General features: G+C 49.7%; 1 protein-coding gene across 1 annotated transcript in view; it reads right to left on the reverse strand.

The window, feature by feature from the left end:
• Nucleotides 1–21,427, reverse strand: part of ADCY1 (adenylate cyclase 1) — an 839,277-nt gene that overhangs the window by 143,042 nt on the left and 674,808 nt on the right. Inside the window, exon 11 of the mRNA XM_077269394.1 lies at nt 942–1,026. Within this exon, the coding sequence (XP_077125509.1) occupies nt 942–1,026 (85 nt within the window). The remainder of the gene's footprint in view (nt 1–941; nt 1,027–21,427) is intronic.

Here is a 21,427-nt window from a genome sequence, read left to right on the forward strand (position 1 = left end):
GGGTTTGTACTCCAAAGTCTCCAGGGGAAAGCCAGAGAGTAAAGTATTACTGTTCGTTAACGAAGTTGTCCACTACTTGGACGTCTTCTCATACTCCACGTTTGGCCCCGATAAAATAAAAAAAGCTTATACATACCTCCCGTGCCAGTGCCATTCCTGCAGTGTTGGCACTCACTCTCCCCAGGGCTCCCTTTCGGTTGATGTAATACATGACCCCAGTGCCCAATCAGCGCTGGCGTCACTGTCCCACCTCCTGTTGAATTTCGACATGAAGAGGAAGTGAGAAAGCAGCTGCAGCCTGGATTTCCTCTCCATGTATGATTTGCTCGAAGGTGGGGACAGTGACGCCAGTGCTGACTGGGCGCTGGGGTCACATATAACAATAACTGAAAGGGAGCCCTGGGGAGAGTGAGTGCCATCACCGCTGGAACAAATGAGGCACATTCATCTCGACTGTCTAACTGCTTCAGGCAGCATCAATCCCCTGTGAAGCTCCATTTAAGTGGCATACGTTCCATGGCAAAAAGACAAGCATTTTCCTGATGTCTAGGTATGTGAGGCGATATACGTTAAGTGGCATTCTGACTGTGGACATTTACAGTTCATCACCTGTATGCTTAGAAACAATACCACTCTAAGGGATGACTCATTGACGGAAAAACTTACTGTATTTAGGATATCTATTACTTTATTTATTTATATGGCAGCAACATATGCTGCAGCTCTGTTCACAGAAAAGTCCCTTTCCCACTGGGGTTCACAATGTAAATTCAAAATGGATCTATTAGCGTGTTTTTTGGCATGTGAGAAGAAACTTAATGTAGACATTGGACTTGTTGGGATTTGTGTCCAGCACTGAAAGGAAACTTTAACGATAATCCTATGGAGGGACTGTTTTCTTTCTAGAGTCTCTAACACAAAAGTTCCAACAATATATTTACCTGCACTCGTGTGACATGTAGGTACATAATACAAGCCACCAGGAAGCATATGCAGAGCACCAGGAGGACAAGGACAATAGTGCTTCTAGTAAAAACAAAAGAAGAGCAGTTATCTGTAAGCATGATAATAATATAGCACATAAAGACCTTCATAGTATCATAGGTTAAGGTTGAAGATACACATAAGTCCATCAAGGTCAGCCTATAAGCTCATATGTTGATTCAGAGGAAGGAAAAAACTCAATGGGGCAGACATTAATAGCTGCATGCATATTAGGGGAATAATTCCTTTTCAACTCCATAAACAGCAATCAGACTAGTTACCTACATCGATGTCCCATCACAGAATCTAATATCCATAACCCGTAAAGTTATAATTTGTATCAAAGGGATCCAGGTCTTGCTTGTCCTTTTGTAGTGAATCAACCATTACAGCATCATGTGGCAGAGTGTTCCATAGTCTCACTACTCTTACAATAAAGAATTGCCACCTGCAAATATGATTCAATTTACTAATTTCTAGGGTACACCATGACGGTTTGTCATAAGGAACATAAAAATTTACATCTGCAGTGGTCGGACTTAAAAAAAAAAACTAATTTCAGCCGGAAAAAAACACACGATTTTAGTAATGTTTGCCAGTGAGGTCAACTGAGATGAAGTGTGGTGGACAGCACATCAATGCTGCAGAACTGGCTGTTAATCAGTGTGCCAGAGGGAATTACAGCACTGTGACTGTAACTACTCCCTACATCGCCTCAATGACTGGAAGCGGGCAGCTGCTGGGGTAATATACAGCGAGTGAAATACGGCACCTAAATCTCAGAGTTCATAAAAGGAGCCAAAAGAACGTTTAGGATTTGAAGAGTGTTTGTGGGCAACAATGGGACAAAATCACACCTGAGCAATGTATGCAGTTAGCTTCTCCATATAGGAGGTGTCTTGAAGCGGTTATCACCAATAAAGGCTTAAGTATTAAATAAATTTCAGTAAGTGTGTTATATACTTTTTCCCTGTGTCAGTGCTCATTATTACATAACCTAATGTGTGGGCACCTATGATTTAATGTCTTTGCCTGTGTGGATTGGATGGGTTGTTACCAACATCTAGTGAGAATTTCATGTTAATAGCACCTTTAGAAAAATAATTACTGAGAAAATTGGTGACGTGTTCAATATTTATTTCACACGCTGTAGCTTTATTTTCTCTGAGGTTTTGGAGGAGACAGGTTCACTTTTAATAATGCTCCTTTCAAGTATTGAATTATACTATACAGAACATGCTAATTAGAAAGGATTGTCCTAAATTTTATGTAAGACCATGCATTCTGTCTTCTTTTGTGTTTGAATGAGTGAATCAGGAGAAACCTACTAAAAACTGACTTGGGATAACAATAATAGAGAAGAGCAGAGCAATAAGCTACAATGTTTCTACATTAGTAGCAGTAGAAATTCCATGACAGCTTCTAACAAATCACAAAAAATCCTTTTTTGCCTCTTTAGCCAACTATGCATCCAGAATATTGAGCTTATTCTGCCATTTATTCCAACTTGTAAATATCTGTTTTAAGGTGCCAATATATCTTAGCTGTTGGCCAAATGTTAGTCTGGCTGACAGTCTTCTCTCCTGACTCTCCAAAACACATGAGCCCCTGGCTTGTCAATTGTGAGGCCGGCGTCACACATGCGAGTTTTACGGACGTAAGAGCGCAGAAACTATGTGCGTCAAACTCGCATAACATACGGCACAATGCTTCTCAATGGGTCTCGTCCTATCAGCCGTATATTACGGATCCGTAATATACGGCGTTCTACGGCCGCAGAAAATCGCAGCATGCTGCGTTTGTCAGCGTATTGCGCAAAAAAATCGCCAATGAAAGTCTATGGGGGCGAGAAAAATACGGATTCCACACGGACCAGCAGTGTGACTTGCGAGAAATACGCAGCGGTGTTAGTGAAAAGTCGGTAATTCAATTGCCGGCTTTTCATTTCTCCTGCCTAAACCCGACAGGATATGAGACATGGTTTACATACAGTAAACCATCTCATATCCCCTTTTTTTTGCATATTCCACACTACTAATGTTAGTAGTGTGTATGTGCAAAATTTCAGCGCTGTAGCTGCTAAAATAAAGGGTTAAATGGCGGAAAAAATTGGCGTGGGCTCCCGCGCAATTTTCTCCGCCAGAGTGGTAAAGCCAGTGACTGAGGGCAGATATTAATAGCCAGGAGAGGGTCCATGGTTATTGGCCCCCCCGTGGCTAAAAACATCTGCCCCCAGCCACCCCAGAAAAGGCACATCTGGAAGATGCGCCTATTCTGGCACTTGGCCACTCTCTTCCCACTCCCATGTAGCAGTGGGATATGGGGTAATGAAGGGTTAATGCCACCTTGCTAATGTAAGGTGACATTAAGCCAGATTAATAATGGAGAGGCGTCAATTATGACACCTATCCATTATTAATCCAATTGTCTGAAAGGGTTAAAAAACACACACACACATGACTTAAAAGTATTTTAATGAAATAAACACAGCGGTTGTTTTAATATTTTATTGCTCTCTCAATCCATTTGCAGACCCTCGCTTGGCAAAACAATAAACCCACAATATACATACCTTCTGCTGACCCGTCACGTCCCACGAGGTAATCCATCTGAAGGGGTTAAAATAATTTACAAGCAGGAGCCCTGCAAATGCAGCTGTGCTCGGGCTTGTAATTCCCCGGCGAATGAAGGAAATGTAGGTCATTGACCTACATTTCCTTCAGTCGCGGTGATGCGCCCCTGCTGGATGTTCTCATGAACTGCAGCCTGGGAACTTTTTCCCACGCTCCAGGTCATATGCGTTTTTGGTGCGTTTTTGATGAGTTTTTTTTCCGGACATTTCCCAATGCTTATTATAGTGGGAAATCCGCAAAAAAAACCTCAAAATTAGTGAACATGCTGCATTTTTTACCGCGATGCGTTTTTTCACGGAAAAAAACGCATCATGTGCACAAAACATGCAAAATTCATTCTAAATGATGGGATGCATATTGTATGCTTTTTTTGCGGTTTTATAGCATTTTTATGGCAAAAAAACGCGAAAAATCAGTAACGTGTGCACACAGCCTAAGGCCGGTTTCACACATCAGTGGCTCCGGTACGTGAGGTGACAGTTTCCTCACGTACCGGAGACACTGACACACGTAGACCCATTAAAATCAATGCATCTGTGCAGATGTCATTGATTTTTTGCGGACCGTGTCTCCGTGTGCCAAACACGGTGACATGTCAGTGTTCGTGGGAGCGCATGTATTACACGGACCCATTAAAGTCAATGGGTCCGTGTAAAACACGGACCACACACGGACATGTGTCATGCAGGAGACAGCGCTACAGTAAGCGCTGTCCCCCCCACATGATGCTGAAGCCGCCATTCATATCTTCCCTGCAGCAGCGTTTGCTGCATAGAAGATATGAATAATAGTGTTTAAAAGAAAGATCTATCTGTCCCCCGCCCTCCCACCCCCTGTGCGCCCCCCGCTGTTCTGAAAATACTCATCCGCCTCCCTCGCATTGTCCTGTCCTGGCCGCACCTTCTACTGTATGCGGTCACGTGGGGCCACCGATTAGAGTCATGAATATGTGGCTCCACCTCCCATAGGGGTGGAGCCGCCTATTCATGACTGCAAATGAGCGGCTTCACGTGACCGCATACAGTAGAAGGTGCGGCCAGGACAGGAAGCAGCGACAGCCAACGAGGGAGGCGGGTGAGTATTTTCAGAACAGCGGGGGGGGCGCACAGGGGGTGGGGGGGCGCACAGGGGGCGGGGGACAGATAGATCTTTCTTTTAAACACTATTATTCATATCTTCTATGCAGCAAACACTGCTGCAGGGAAGATATGACTCGCGGATTCAGCACCAGATGCTGGTACGTGTGGTACCCAGCACGGTGCGTGTGGTACCCAGTGGGCACACGGGCGGCACACGTGTGCCACACTGATGTACACCAGAAACGTAGGGGCACTCGGACATGGATAATTGCGGTACCGATTGTTTCCGGTACCGGAATTATCTGGACGTGTGAGACTGGCCTAAAGGAGCACCATGCATGCACTGTGAGGTGCGCAAAATGACTGCCCATCTCAGGGAATATGTATGGCAAAGTGTGTATGAAGATAAAGGAACCATTTCTTTTAGGTATTACATTAGAATACCTAAGTTCAAGTGGGTGATATGAATGACAAATATACATAACAATGTGCAGCTACTATTATGTTATACAACCAGTTCCCTCCTTTCCTCAGGTAAAGACCATTATTACCCTTCAGCGACCAATCACAAGCCGTGAGGTTGAGCGATACTTTCCGATATCGGAAAGTATCGGTATCGGAAAGTATCGGCCGATACCGTCAAAATATCGGATCCAATCCGATACCGATACCGGATCCCAATGCAAGTCAATGGGACGAAAATATCGGAATTAAAATAAACCCTTTATACACTTGTAGGTTCATTCTACATGAAGGAAAACAACTAAGAATAATGTAGGATGTATTGGGGGACGTGGCGGAGACATTAAAGGCACAGAGGTTTAGCCCAATGTAATAGAATAGCAGGATTTTTTTTTTTTTTTTATGACGTTCGGCGTTAGAAAGAATTTGACTATGTTAATTTTTTTTTTTTTTATGTCACATATTGATGTTTCACTACTTCAACGCCCTTCACCTTCTTTTTTACTTCTCCCACGCTTTCTTCTTCATTATCCTCATCATCAGCTTCTTTGACATCAACTTCTTCACCTTATTCATCTTCTTCTTCATCTTCTACCTATTATTTTTTGGGTTACATTGTTCATATTCTTTTTATTTTACTATTATCTTCATCATATTCTACTTCTTCATCATATTCTTATTTGTGACAGGCATTCCCGTAGTTGTTATCTATAAAAGTTTGAAGATTACACCTTCCGTTCTGCCTGTCACAAAACAGTTACATTTGTCCGCGTTCAGTTTGGCCTGCAGCATCAGGCTTTATCCAGGGGCACCACGAGGAGGAACGGACTCACCCCCATACACTGCTTAGTCGTCTTCTGCTTATAATTTAGATAATATTTTTTGCTCTGATATTTAGTGTTATGCTTCATGTTCTTCTGCTCTTTGTTCTGCAGCCTCTTGTTCTTCTGCTTCTCGGTCTTCCAGGTCGTCGTCGTCTCCAGGGTCGTCGTCTCCGGGGTCGTCGTCATCGGGGTGGTCTTCAGGGTCGTCGTCTCCGGGGTCGTCGTCATCACGGTGGTCTTCAGGGTCATCGTCTCCAGGGTCGTCGTCATCACGGTGGTTGTCGTCTCTGGTGTCGTCGTCATCTTAGGGGTGTTCTTCCGGGTCATCGTGTTTAGTCTCTTGAACTTGGAAATGTAGCAGAAGGTACAAGAAGGCTGAGAAAATGCCGAGAACCAGCTGATGGAACTGGAACTCGGATGGCTACCCGAAGGTCCAAGAGCCAATGGAACTACCGAGGACCAGCTGACGTTACTGGAACCCGGTTACTAAGCAGGAGGTACCCGTGCCTGAAAGCACTACCAAGGACCACCTGACGTTGGTGGAACTCAGATACCCAGAGGGAGGCACCTAAGCCAAAGGCTCTGCCCGGAACCAGCTGACGGTACTGGAACCAGGATGGGGAGCAGAAGGTACAAGAGCAAAAGACAGTGCCGAGAACCAGCTGACGGTGCTGGAACCCGGATGGGTAGCCGAAGGTCCAAGAGCCAATGGAACTACCGAGGACCAGCTGACGTTACTGGAACCCGGTTACTAAGCAGGAGGTACCCGTGCCTGAAAGCACTACCAAGGACCACCTGACGTTGGTGGAACTCGGATACCCAGAGGGAGGCACCTAAGCCAAAGGCTCTGCCCGGAACCAGCTGACGGTACTGGAACCAGGATGGGGAGCAGAAGGTACAAGAGCAAGTGTCTGCGTGGCTTTTGCAGGACACGATGCCGGCTGCACAGCAGGGGAACAGCTGGCGGTGCTGAACCCCACTGACACATTGGCTGGTGTTTTTCTCTGTGCAGCTAGCAGTACCGGGCCCCAACTGGCGGTGTTGGAGCCCGGGGTGAGCAGGAGGAGGAGATGGAGCAGAGTGTAGGCCGAAGCCTGCACTGGCGGCAGCTTTTGGGTCTGTTGTGCCTGCGTGGCAGTTGCAGGACACGTTGCCGGCTGCACAGCAGGGGAACAGCTGGCGGTGCTGAACCCCAATGACACATTGGCTGGTGTTTTTCTCTGTGCAGCTAGCAGTACCGGGCCCCAACTGGCGGTGTTGGAGCCCAGGGCTCTGCAGGGGGAGCAGAGTGTAGGCCGAAGCCTAATTGAACCAATTTCAAAGGTAACCTTTAACCCCCCCTCAGGGGTTACAAAGTAGAAGAGCCACAGCTTATGCAGCAGTAGTGCTGCACAAGTCAAAGGTTGCTCTTTTAATTTCGCTCCTTGCACACGCTGAATGAAACACGTATAACATTTAGCCCTTTATACAGTCAAACTGTGTTGGAGGCGCGAGTTCCCTTTGTAATGAGACGCAGCACAGATGTCAAGAATCCCACCTTGGTGCTGGGTGCAGCCTCCTGAGCGTTGTTATTTGCTGTACAGGAGTCTGCGCTGTCGTGTTATCCCCTGGCCTAGCGCTGTTAGCGCTGCCCATGTTCTGGCATCATTTAATGTCGGCCGGTGCGGTTCGCGATGACCATGAATCCCAGCCCCGCAGTGTCTTAACATTGTTAAAACACTGCGGGGCTGGGATTCAGGGCCTGGCGCAGCACATATGTTCGCCTCTCACACTCGGGTCCTTACACCCGCTTCAGACTGTGCGGCGTCATCTGATCCCTTATCGCATGCCACGGCCATGAAGCCGCACAGTCCGCAGAAGGCGGAAGGAGATGAGGGACAGGCGAACTGATGCACTGATCATGCCCATCAATCACACCCTCGCAGTCCCAATAACTAAGACAACGAGGGGCGTTGTGTGGGTCAGGGCGGCCGCAGAGGCGCAGGCAGCCAAACAATGATGCCAGAAGACGGGCAGCGCTACCAAGGGGGTTGCAGCGTGTCATTACAAAGGAAAGTCACACCACCGGGACGGTTAAATGGTCACACAGAGGACACATTTTAGACGTGTTTTCAGTTCCACATGTGCGAGGAGAATACGTTTATGAGCCACCTTGCACACATGCAGCATTACCGCTGTACAAGGTGGCCTTTAAAATGTACAAACGCCTGGGGGAGGGGGGACAGGTTCCCTTCAATTTCAGTTCTTGTGTCTGCGTGGCTTTTGCAGGACACGATGCCGGCTGCACAGCAGGGGAACAGCTGGCGGTGCTGAACCCCACTGACACATTGGCTGGTGTTTTTCTCTGTGCAGCTAGCAGTACCGGGCCCCAACTGGCGGTGTTGGAGCCCGGGGTGAGCAGGAGGAGGAGATGGAGCAGAGTGTAGGCCGAAGCCTGCACTGGCGGCAGCTTTTGGGTCTGTTGTGCCTGCGTGGCAGTTGCAGGACACGTTGCCGGCTGCACAGCAGGGGAACAGCTGGCGGTGCTGAACCCCACTGACACATTGGCTGGTGTTTTTCTCTGTGCAGCTAGCAGTACCGGGCCCCAACTGGCGGTGTTGGAGCCCAGGGCTCTGCAGGGGGAGCAGAGTGTAGGCCGAAGCCTAATTGAACCAATTTCAAAGGTAACCTTTAACCCCCCCTCAGGGGTTACAAAGTAGAAGAGCCACAGCTTATGCAGCAGTAGTGCTGCACAAGTCAAAGGTTGCTCTTTTAATTTCGCTCCTTGCACACGCTGAATGAAACACGTATAACATTTAGCCCTTTATACAGTCAAACTGTGTTGGAGGCGCGAGTTCCCTTTGTAATGAGACGCAGCACAGATGTCAAGAATCCCACCTTGGTGCTGGGTGCAGCCTCCTGAGCGTTGTTATTTGCTGTACAGGAGTCTGCGCTGTCGTGTTATCCCCTGGCCTAGCGCTGTTAGCGCTGCCCATGTTCTGGCATCATTTAATGTCGGCCGGTGCGGTTCGCGATGACCATGAATCCCAGCCCCGCAGTGTCTTAACATTGTTAAAACACTGCGGGGCTGGGATTCAGGGCCTGGCGCAGCACATATGTTCTCCTCTCACACTCGGGTCCTTACACCCGCTTCAGACTGTGCGGCGTCATCTGATCCCTTATCGCATGCCACGGCCATGAAGCCGCACAGTCCGCAGAAGGCGGAAGGAGATGAGGGACAGGCGAACTGATGCACTGATCATGCCCATCAATCACACCCTCGCAGTCCCAATAACTAAGACAACGAGGGGCGTTGTGTGGGTCAGGGCGGCCGCAGAGGCGCAGGCAGCCAAACAATGATGCCAGAAGACGGGCAGTGCTACCAAGGGGGTTGCAGCGTGTCATTACAAAGGAAAGTCACACCACCGGGACGGTTAAATGGTCACACAGAGGACACATTTTAGACGTGTTTTCAGTTCCACATGTGCGAGGAGAATACGTTTATGAGCCACCTTGCACACATGCAGCATTACCGCTGTACAAGGTGGCCTTTAAAACGTACAAACGCCTGGGGGAGGGGGGACAGGTTCCCTTCAATTTCAGTTCTTGTGTCTGCGTGGCTTTTGCAGGACACGATGCCGGCTGCACAGCAGGGGAACAGCTGGCGGTGCTGAACCCCACTGACACATTGGCTGGTGTTTTTCTCTGTGCAGCTAGCAGTACCGGGCCCCAACTGGCGGTGTTGGAGCCCGGGGTGAGCAGGAGGAGGAGATGGAGCAGAGTGTAGGCCGAAGCCTGCACTGGCGGCAGCTTTTGGGTCTGTTGTGCCTGCGTGGCAGTTGCAGGACACGTTGCCGGCTGCACAGCAGGGGAACAGCTGGCGGTGCTGAACCCCACTGACACATTGGCTGGTGTTTTTCTCTGTGCAGCTAGCAGTACCGGGCCCCAACTGGCGGTGTTGGAGCCCAGGGCTCTGCAGGGGGAGCAGAGTGTAGGCCGAAGCCTAATTGAACCAATTTCAAAGGTAACCTTTAACCCCCCCTCAGGGGTTACAAAGTAGAAGAGCCACAGCTTATGCAGCAGTAGTGCTGCACAAGTCAAAGGTTGCTCTTTTAATTTCGCTCCTTGCACACGCTGAATGAAACACGTATAACATTTAGCCCTTTATACAGTCAAACTGTGTTGGAGGCGCGAGTTCCCTTTGTAATGAGACGCAGCACAGATGTCAAGAATCCCACCTTGGTGCTGGGTGCAGCCTCCTGAGCGTTGTTATTTGCTGTACAGGAGTCTGCGCTGTCGTGTTATCCCCTGGCCTAGCGCTGTTAGCGCTGCCCATGTTCTGGCATCATTTAATGTCGGCCGGTGCGGTTCGCGATGACCATGAATCCCAGCCCCGCAGTGTCTTAACATTGTTAAAACACTGCGGGGCTGGGATTCAGGGCCTGGCGCAGCACATATGTTCGCCTCTCACACTCGGGTCCTTACACCCGCTTCAGACTGTGCGGCGTCATCTGATCCCTTATCGCATGCCACGGCCATGAAGCCGCACAGTCCGCAGAAGGCGGAAGGAGATGAGGGACAGGCGAACTGATGCACTGATCATGCCCATCAATCACACCCTCGCAGTCCCAATAACTAAGACAACGAGGGGCGTTGTGTGGGTCAGGGCGGCCGCAGAGGCGCAGGCAGCCAAACAATGATGCCAGAAGACGGGCAGCGCTACCAAGGGGGTTGCAGCGTGTCATTACAAAGGAAAGTCACACCACCGGGACGGTTAAATGGTCACACAGAGGACACATTTTAGACGTGTTTTCAGTTCCACATGTGCGAGGAGAATACGTTTATGAGCCACCTTGCACACATGCAGCATTACCGCTGTACAAGGTGGCCTTTAAAATGTACAAACGCCTGGGGGAGGGGGGACAGGTTCCCTTCAATTTCAGTTCTTGTGTCTGCGTGGCTTTTGCAGGACACGATGCCGGCTGCACAGCAGGGGAACAGCTGGCGGTGCTGAACCCCACTGACACATTGGCTGGTGTTTTTCTCTGTGCAGCTAGCAGTACCGGGCCCCAACTGGCGGTGTTGGAGCCCGGGGTGAGCAGGAGGAGGAGATGGAGCAGAGTGTAGGCCGAAGCCTGCACTGGCGGCAGCTTTTGGGTCTGTTGTGCCTGCGTGGCAGTTGCAGGACACGTTGCCGGCTGCACAGCAGGGGAACAGCTGGCGGTGCTGAACCCCACTGACACATTGGCTGGTGTTTTTCTCTGTGCAGCTAGCAGTACCGGGCCCCAACTGGCGGTGTTGGAGCCCAGGGCTCTGCAGGGGGAGCAGAGTGTAGGCCGAAGCCTAATTGAACCAATTTCAAAGGTAACCTTTAACCCCCCCTCAGGGGTTACAAAGTAGAAGAGCCACAGCTTATGCAGCAGTAGTGCTGCACAAGTCAAAGGTTGCTCTTTTAATTTCGCTCCTTGCACACGCTGAATGAAACATGTATAACATTTAGCCCTTTATACAGTCAAACTGTGTTGGAGGCGCGAGTTCCCTTTGTAATGAGACGCAGCACAGATGTCAAGAATCCCACCTTGGTGCTGGGTGCAGCCTCCTGAGCGTTGTTATTTGCTGTACAGGAGTCTGCGCTGTCGTGTTATCCCCTGGCCTAGCGCTGTTAGCGCTGCCCATGTTCTGGCATCATTTAATGTCGGCCGGTGCGGTTCGCGATGACCATGAATCCCAGCCCCGCAGTGTCTTAACATTGTTAAAACACTGCGGGGCTGGGATTCAGGGCCTGGCGCAGCACATATGTTCGCCTCTCACACTCGGGTCCTTACACCCGCTTCAGACTGTGCGGCGTCATCTGATCCCTTATCGCATGCCACGGCCATGAAGCCGCACAGTCCGCAGAAGGCGGAAGGAGATGAGGGACAGGCGAACTGATGCACTGATCATGCCCATCAATCACACCCTCGCAGTCCCAATAACTAAGACAACGAGGGGCGTTGTGTGGGTCAGGGCGGCCGCAGAGGCGCAGGCAGCCAAACAATGATGCCAGAAGACGGGCAGCGCTACCAAGGGGGTTGCAGCGTGTCATTACAAAGGAAAGTCACACCACCGGGACGGTTAAATGGTCACACAGAGGACACATTTTAGACGTGTTTTCAGTTCCACATGTGCGAGGAGAATACGTTTATGAGCCACCTTGCACACATGCAGCATTACCGCTGTACAAGGTGGCCTTTAAAACGTACAAACGCCTGGGGGAGGGGGGACAGGTTCCCTTCAATTTCAGTTCTTGTGTCTGCGTGGCTTTTGCAGGACACGATGCCGGCTGCACAGCAGGGGAACAGCTGGCGGTGCTGAACCCCACTGACACATTGGCTGGTGTTTTTCTCTGTGCAGCTAGCAGTACCGGGCCCCAACTGGCGGTGTTGGAGCCCGGGGTGAGCAGGAGGAGGAGATGGAGCAGAGTGTAGGCCGAAGCCTGCACTGGCGGCAGCTTTTGGGTCTGTTGTGCCTGCGTGGCAGTTGCAGGACACGTTGCCGGCTGCACAGCAGGGGAACAGCTGGCGGTGCTGAACCCCACTGACACATTGGCTGGTGTTTTTCTCTGTGCAGCTAGCAGTACCGGGCCCCAACTGGCGGTGTTGGAGCCCAGGGCTCTGCAGGGGGAGCAGAGTGTAGGCCGAAGCCTAATTGAACCAATTTCAAAGGTAACCTTTAACCCCCCCTCAGGGGTTACAAAGTAGAAGAGCCACAGCTTATGCAGCAGTAGTGCTGCACAAGTCAAAGGTTGCTCTTTTAATTTCGCTCCTTGCACACGCTGAATGAAACACGTATAACATTTAGCCCTTTATACAGTCAAACTGTGTTGGAGGCGCGAGTTCCCTTTGTAATGAGACGCAGCACAGATGTCAAGAATCCCACCTTGGTGCTGGGTGCAGCCTCCTGAGCGTTGTTATTTGCTGTACAGGAGTCTGCGCTGTCGTGTTATCCCCTGGCCTAGCGCTGTTAGCGCTGCCCATGTTCTGGCATCATTTAATGTCGGCCGGTGCGGTTCGCGATGACCATGAATCCCAGCCCCGCAGTGTCTTAACATTGTTAAAACACTACGGGGCTGGGATTCAGGGCCTGGCGCAGCACATATGTTCGCCTCTCACACTCAGGTCCTTACACCAGCTTCAGACTGTGCGGCGTCATCTGATCCCTTATCGCATGCCACGGCCATGAAGCCGCACAGTCCGCAGAAGGCGGAAGGAGATGAGGGACAGGCGAACTGATGCACTGATCATGCCCATCAATCACACCCTCGCAGTCCCAATAACTAAGACAACGAGGGGCGTTGTGTGGGTCAGGGCGGCCGCAGAGGCGCAGGCAGCCAAACAATGATGCCAGAAGACGGGCAGCGCTACCAAGGGGGTTGCAGCGTGTCATTACAAAGGAAAGTCACACCACCGGGACGGTTAAATGGTCACACAGAGGACACATTTTAGACGTGTTTTCAGTTCCACATGTGCGAGGAGAATACGTTTATGAGCCACCTTGCACACATGCAGCATTACCGCTGTACAAGGTGGCCTTTAAAACGTACAAACGCCTGGGGGAGGGGGGACAGGTTCCCTTCAATTTCAGTTCTTGTGTCTGCGTGGCTTTTGCAGGACACGATGCCGGCTGCACAGCAGGGGAACAGCTGGCGGTGCTGAACCCCACTGACACATTGGCTGGTGTTTTTCTCTGTGCAGCTAGCAGTACCGGGCCCCAACTGGCGGTGTTGGAGCCCGGGGTGAGCAGGAGGAGGAGATGGAGCAGAGTGTAGGCCGAAGCCTGCACTGGCGGCAGCTTTTGGGTCTGTTGTGCCTGCGTGGCAGTTGCAGGACACGTTGCCGGCTGCACAGCAGGGGAACAGCTGGCGGTGCTGAACCCCACTGACACATTGGCTGGTGTTTTTCTCTGTGCAGCTAGCAGTACCGGGCCCCAACTGGCGGTGTTGGAGCCCAGGGCTCTGCAGGGGGAGCAGGGTGTAGGCCGAAGCCTAATTGAACCAATTTCAAAGGTAACCTTTAACCCCCCCTCAGGGGTTACAAAGTAGAAGAGCCACAGCTTATGCAGCAGTAGTGCTGCACAAGTCAAAGGTTGCTCTTTTAATTTCGCTCCTTGCACACGCTGAATGAAACACGTATAACATTTAGCCCTTTATACAGTCAAACTGTGTTGGAGGCGCGAGTTCCCTTTGTAATGAGACGCAGCACAGATGTCAAGAATCCCACCTTGGTGCTGGGTGCAGCCTCCTGAGCGTTGTTATTTGCTGTACAGGAGTCTGCGCTGTCGTGTTATCCCCTGGCCTAGCGCTGTTAGCGCTGCCCATGTTCTGGCATCATTTAATGTCGGCCGGTGCGGTTCGCGATGACCATGAATCCCAGCCCCGCAGTGTCTTAACATTGTTAAAACACTGCGGGGCTGGGATTCAGGGCCTGGCGCAGCACATATGTTCGCCTCTCACACTCGGGTCCTTACACCCGCTTCAGACTGTGCGGCGTCATCTGATCCCTTATCGCATGCCACGGCCATGAAGCCGCACAGTCCGCAGAAGGCGGAAGGAGATGAGGGACAGGCGAACTGATGCACTGATCATGCCCATCAATCACACCCTCGCAGTCCCAATAACTAAGACAACGAGGGGCGTTGTGTGGGTCAGGGCGGCCGCAGAGGCGCAGGCAGCCAAACAATGATGCCAGAAGACGGGCAGCGCTACCAAGGGGGTTGCAGCGTGTCATTACAAAGGAAAGTCACACCACCGGGACGGTTAAATGGTCACACAGAGGACACATTTTAGACGTGTTTTCAGTTCCACATGTGCGAGGAGAATACGTTTATGAGCCACCTTGCACACATGCAGCATTACCGCTGTACAAGGTGGCCTTTAAAACGTACAAACGCCTGGGGGAGGGGGGACAGGTTCCCTTCAATTTCAGTTCTTGTGTCTGCGTGGCTTTTGCAGGACACGATGCCGGCTGCACAGCAGGGGAACAGCTGGCGGTGCTGAACCCCACTGACACATTGGCTGGTGTTTTTCTCTGTGCAGCTAGCAGTACCGGGCCCTGTCATGTTCTCAATGGCAAGAGAACATAGCATCAGCATATATAGGAACTAGCTCTTGGAAGATGGGAACTGAGCTGACCATGAACTAAACCTAACGCACAACTAGCAGTGGCCGGGTAGCATGCCTACGTTGATTCTAGATGCCCAGCACCAGCCGGAGGACTAAATAATGCTAGCAGAGGAAAATATTAGTCCTAGCTCACCTCTAGAGAAATACCCCGAAAGGAGACAGAGGCCCCCCACATGTATTGGCGGTGAATTAAGATGAAATAACAAAACGTAGTATGAAAATAGGTTTAGCAAATTTGAGGTCCACTTACTACATAGCAGAAGACAGAAAGGACACTTTCATGGTCAGCTGAAAACCCTATCAAAACACCATCCAGAAATTACTTTAAAACTCTGGCATTAACTCATAACACCAGAGTGGCAATTCCTGTTCACAAGAGCTTTCCAGACACAGTAACGAAACTACAGCTGTGAACTGGAACAAAATGCAAAAACAAACATGGACCAGAGTCCAACTTATCTAGTAGTTGTCTAGGAGCAGGAACAAGCACAGAGAGGCTTCTGATAACATTGTTGACCGGCAAGCAACTAACAGAGCAGCAAGGTTATATAGCGACTCCCACATCTTGATGGGAACAGGTGAACAGAGAAGATGAAGACACCAGTTCAATTCCACCAGTAGCCACCGGGGGAGCACAGAATCCAAATTCACAACAGTACCCCCCCCTCAAGGAGGGGGCACCGAACCCTCACCAGAACCACCAGGGCGATCAGGATGGGCCCTATGAAAGGCACGAACCAGATCAGAGGCATGAACTTCAGATGCATTCACCCAAGAATTATCCTCCTGGCCGTATCCCTTCCACTTGACCAGATACTGGAGTCTCCGTCTGGAAACACGAGAGTCCAAGATTTTCTCCACAACGTACTCCAACTCACCCTCAACCAACACCGGAGCAGGAGGCTCAACGGAAGGCACAACCGGTACCTCATACCTGCGCAATAATGACCGATGAAAAACGTTATGAATAGAAAAGGATGCAGGGAGGTCCAAACGGAAGGAAACAGGGTTAAGAATCTCCAATATCTTATACGGGCCGATGAACCGAGGCTTAAACTTAGGAGAAGAGACCCTCATAGGGACAAAACGAGAAGACAACCACACCAAATCCCCAACACAAAGCCGAGGACCAACACGACGGTGGCGGTTGGCAAAAAGCTGAGTCTTCTCCTGGGACAACCTCAAATTGTCCACCACCTGCCCCCAGATCTGATGCAATCTCTCCACCACAGCATCCACTCCAGGACAATCCGAAGATTCCACCTGACCAGAGGAAAATCGAGGATGAAACCCCGAATTACAGAAAAACGGGGACACCAAAGTGGCAGAGCTGGCCCGATTATTGAGAGCGAACTCCGCCAATGGCAAAAAAGCAACCCAATCATCCTGGTCAGCAGACACAAAACACCTCAGATATGTCTCCAGGGTCTGATTAATCCGCTCGGTCTGGCCATTCGTCTGAGGATGGAAAGCGGACGAAAAAGATAAATCTATGCCCATCCTAGCACAGAATGCCCGCCAAAATCTAGACACGAATTGAGTCCCTCTGTCAGAAACGATATTCTCAGGAATACCATGCAAACGAACAACATTTTGAAAAAACAGAGGAACCAACTCGGAAGAAGAAGGCAACTTGGGCAGAGGAACCAAATGGACCATCTTAGAGAAACGGTCACACACCACCCAGATGACAGACATCTTCTGAGAAACAGGCAGATCTGAAATAAAATCCATCGAGATGTGCGTCCAAGGCCTCTTAGGAATAGGCAAGGGCAACAATAATCCACTAGCCCGAGAACAACAAGGCTTGGCCCGAGCACAAACGTCACAAGACTGCACAAAGCCTCGCACATCTCGTGACAGGGAAGGCCACCAGAAGGACCTTGCCACCAAATCCCTGGTACCAAAAATGCCAGGATGACCTGCCAACGCAGAAGAATGAACCTCAGAGATTACTCTACTGGTCCAATCATCAGGAACAAACAGTTTATCAGGTGGGCAACGATCAGGTCTATCCGCCTGAAACTCCTGCAAGGCCCGCCGCAGGTCTGGAGAAACGGCTGACAATACCACTCCATCCTTAAGGATACCTGTGGGCTCAGAGTTACCAGGCGAGTCAGGCTCAAAACTCCTAGAAAGGGCATCCGCCTTAACATTCTTAGAACCCGGTAGGTATGACACCACAAAATTAAACCGAGAGAAAAATAATGACCAGCGCGCCTGTCTAGGATTCAGGCGCCTGGCGGTCTCAAGATAAATCAAATTTTTGTGGTCAGTCAATACCACCACCTGATGTCTGGCCCCCTCAAGCCAATGGCGCCACTCCTCAAAAGCCCACTTCATGGCCAAAAGCTCCCGATTCCCAACATCATAATTCCGCTCAGCGGGCGAAAATTTACGGGAAAAGAAGGCACAAGGCCTCATCACGGAGCAGTCAGAACTTCTCTGCGACAACACTGCCCCAGCTCCGATCTCAGAAGCGTCGACCTCAACCTGAAAAGGTAGAGCAACATCAGGCTGACGCAACACAGGGGCAGAGGAAAAACGGCGCTTAAGCTCCCGAAAGGCCTCCACAGCATCAGGGGACCAATCAGCAACATCAGCACCCTTCTTAGTCAAATCGGTCAATGGCTTAGCAATATCCGAAAAACCAGCAATAAATCGACGATAAAAGTTAGCAAAGCCCAAAAATTTCTGAAGACTCTTAAGAGAAGAGGGCTGCGTCCAATCACAAATAGCTTGAACCTTGACAGGATCCATTTCAATGGAAGAGGGGGAAAAAATATATCCCAAAAAGGAAATCCTCTGTACCCCAAAAACACACTTAGAACCCTTCACACACAAAGAATTAGACCGCAAAACCTGAAAAACCCTCCTGACTTGCTGGACATGAGAGTCCCAGTCATCCGAAAAAATCAGAATATCATCCAGATACACAATCATAAATTTATCCAAATAATCGCGAAAAATATCATGCATAAAGGACTGGAAAACTGACGGAGCATTTGAAAGACCAAAAGGCATCACTAAATACTCAAAGTGGCCCTCGGGCGTATTAAATGCGGTTTTCCACTCATCCCCCTGCCTGATTCGCACCAAATTATACGCCCCACGAAGGTCAATCTTAGAGAACCACTTGGCCCCCTTTATGCGAGCAAACAAATCAGTCAGCAACGGCAATGGGTATTGATATTTAACAGTGATTTTATTCAAAAGCCGATAATCAATACATGGTCTCAAAGAGCCGTCTTTTTTTGACACAAAGAAAAAACCGGCTCCTAAGGGAGATGACGATGGACGAATATGTCCCTTTTCCAAGGACTCCTTTATATATTCTCGCATAGCAGCATGTTCAGGCACAGACAGATTAAATAAACGACCCTTTGGGCATTTACTACCCGGGATTAAATCTATGGCACAATCGCACTCTCGGTGCGGAGGTAACGAACCAAGCTTGGATTCTTCAAAGACGTCACGATAGTCAGACAGGAACTCAGGAATTTCAGAGGGAATAGATGATGAAATGGAAACCACAGGTACATCCCCATGAGCCCCCTTACATCCCCAGCTCAACACAGACATAGCTCTCCAGTCGAGGACTGGGTTGAGAGATTGCAGCCATGGCAATCCTAGCACCAAATCATCATGTAGATTATACAGCACCAGAAAGCGAATAATCTCCTGGTGATCCGGATTAATACGCATAGTTACTTGTGTCCAGTATTGTGGTTTATTATTAGCCAATGGGGTGGAGTCAATCCCCTTCAGAGGAATAGGAGTCTCCAAAGGCTCTAAATCATACCCACAGCGTTTGGCAAAGGACCAATCCATAAGACTCAAAGCGGCGCCAGAGTCGACATAGGCGTCCGTGGTAATAGATGACAAAGAGCAAATCAGGGTCACAGATAGAATAAACTTAGACGGTGAGGTGCAAATGGAAACAGATTTACCAAGCTTTTTAGTGCGTTTAGAGCATGCTGATATAACATGAGTAGAATCACCACAATAGAAACACAACCCATTTTTCCGTCTAAAATTCTGCCGCTCGCTTCGGGACAGAATTCTATCACACTGCATACTCTCTGGCGACTTCTCAGTGGACACCGCCAGATGGTGCACTGGTTTGCGCTCCCGCAAACGCCTATCGATCTGAATAGCCATTGTCATGGACTCATTCAGACCCGCAGGCACAGGGAACCCCACCATAACATCCTTAATGGCATCAGAGAGACCCTCTCTGAAAGTCGCCGCCAGGGCGCACTCATTCCACTGAGTAAGCACAGACCATTTACGGAATCTTTGGCAGTAAATTTCCGCTTCATCTTGCCCCTGAGATAGGGACATCAAAGTTTTTTCTGCCTGAAGCTCCAAATGAGGTTCGTCATAAAGCAACCCCAAGGCCAGAAAAAACGCATCCACATTGAGCAACGCAGGATCCCCTGGTGCCAATGAAAAAGCCCAGTCTTGAGGGTCGCCCCGGAGCAAGGAAATCACAATCCTGACCTGCTGTGCAGGGTCTCCGGCAGAGCGAGATTTCAGGGACAAAAATAATTTGCAATTATTTCGAAAATTCTGAAACCCAGATCTATTCCCCGAGAAAAATTCCGGCAAAGGAATTCTCGGCTCAGATACAGGTGCATGACAAACAAAATCTTGCAAATTTTGTACCTTCGTGGCGAGATTATTCAAACCTGCAGTTACACTCTGAAGATCCATTACAAACAGGTGGACACAGAGCCATTCAAAGAGAGAAAAAAAAAAAAAAAATTTCAGCAGACTACTTATTTCTCTCCTTTCTCAGCCAAGGATTTTAACCCTTTAGTGGGCCGGTCAAACTGTCATGTTCTCAATTGCAAGAGAACATAGCATCAGCATATATAGGAACTAGCTCTTGGAAGATGGGAACTGAGCTGACCATGAACTAAACCTAACGCACAACTAGCAGTGGCCGGGTAGCATGCCTACGTTGATTCTAGATGCCCAGCACCAGCCGGAGGACTAAATAATGCTAGCAGAGGAAAATATTAGTCCTAGCTCACCTCTAGAGAAATACCCCGAAAGGAGACAGAGGCCCCCCACATGTATTGGCGGTGAATTAAGATGAAATAACAAAACGTAGTATGAAAATAGGTTTAGCAAATTTGAGGTCCACTTACTACATAGCAGAAGACAGAAAGGACACTTTCATGGTCAGCTGAAAACCCTATCAAAACACCATCCAGAAATTACTTTAAAACTCTGGCATTAACTCATAACACCAGAGTGGCAATTCCTGTTCACAAGAGCTTTCCAGACACAGTAACGAAACTACAGCTGTGAACTGGAACAAAATGCAAAAACAAACATGGACCAGAGTCCAACTTATCTAGTAGTTGTCTAGGAGCAGGAACAAGCACAGAGAGGCTTCTGATAACATTGTTGACCGGCAAGCAACTAACAGAGCAGCAAGGTTATATAGCGACTCCCACATCTTGATGGGAACAGGTGAACAGAGAAGATGAAGACACCAGTTCAATTCCACCAGTAGCCACCGGGGGAGCCCAGAATCCAAATTCACAACAGGGCCCCAACTGGCGGTGTTGGAGCCCGGGGTGAGCAGGAGGAGGAGATGGAGCAGAGTGTAGGCCGAAGCCTGCACTGGCGGCAGCTTTTGGGTCTGTTGTGCCTGCGTGGCAGTTGCAGGACACGTTGCCGGCTGCACAGCAGGGGAACAGCTGGCGGTGCTGAACCCCACTGACACATTGGCTGGTGTTTTTCTCTGTGCAGCTAGCAGTACCGGGCCCCAACTGGCGGTGTTGGAGCCCAGGGCTCTGCAGGGGGAGCAGAGTGTAGGCCGAAGCCTAATTGAACCAATTTCAAAGGTAACCTTTAACCCCCCCTCAGGGGTTACAAAGTAGAAGAGCCACAGCTTATGCAGCAGTAGTGCTGCACAAGTCAAAGGTTGCTCTTTTAATTTCGCTCCTTGCACACGCTGAATGAAACACGTATAACATTTAGCCCTTTATACAGTCAAACTGTGTTGGAGGCGCGAGTTCCCTTTGTAATGAGACGCAGCACAGATGTCAAGAATCCCACCTTGGTGCTGGGTGCAGCCTCCTGAGCGTTGTTATTTGCTGTACAGGAGTCTGCGCTGTCGTGTTATCCCCTGGCCTAGCGCTGTTAGCGCTGCCCATGTTCTGGCATCATTTAATGTCGGCCGGTGCGGTTCGCGATGACCATGAATTCCAGCCCCGCAGTGTCTTAACATTGTTAAAACACTGCGGGGCTGGGATTCAGGGCCTGGCGCAGCACATATGTTCGCCTCTC

The sequence above is a fragment of the Ranitomeya variabilis genome, chromosome 6 (genome assembly GCF_051348905.1).
Source record: "Ranitomeya variabilis isolate aRanVar5 chromosome 6, aRanVar5.hap1, whole genome shotgun sequence".
In the NCBI taxonomy this organism is placed as follows: domain Eukaryota; kingdom Metazoa; phylum Chordata; class Amphibia; order Anura; family Dendrobatidae; genus Ranitomeya; species Ranitomeya variabilis.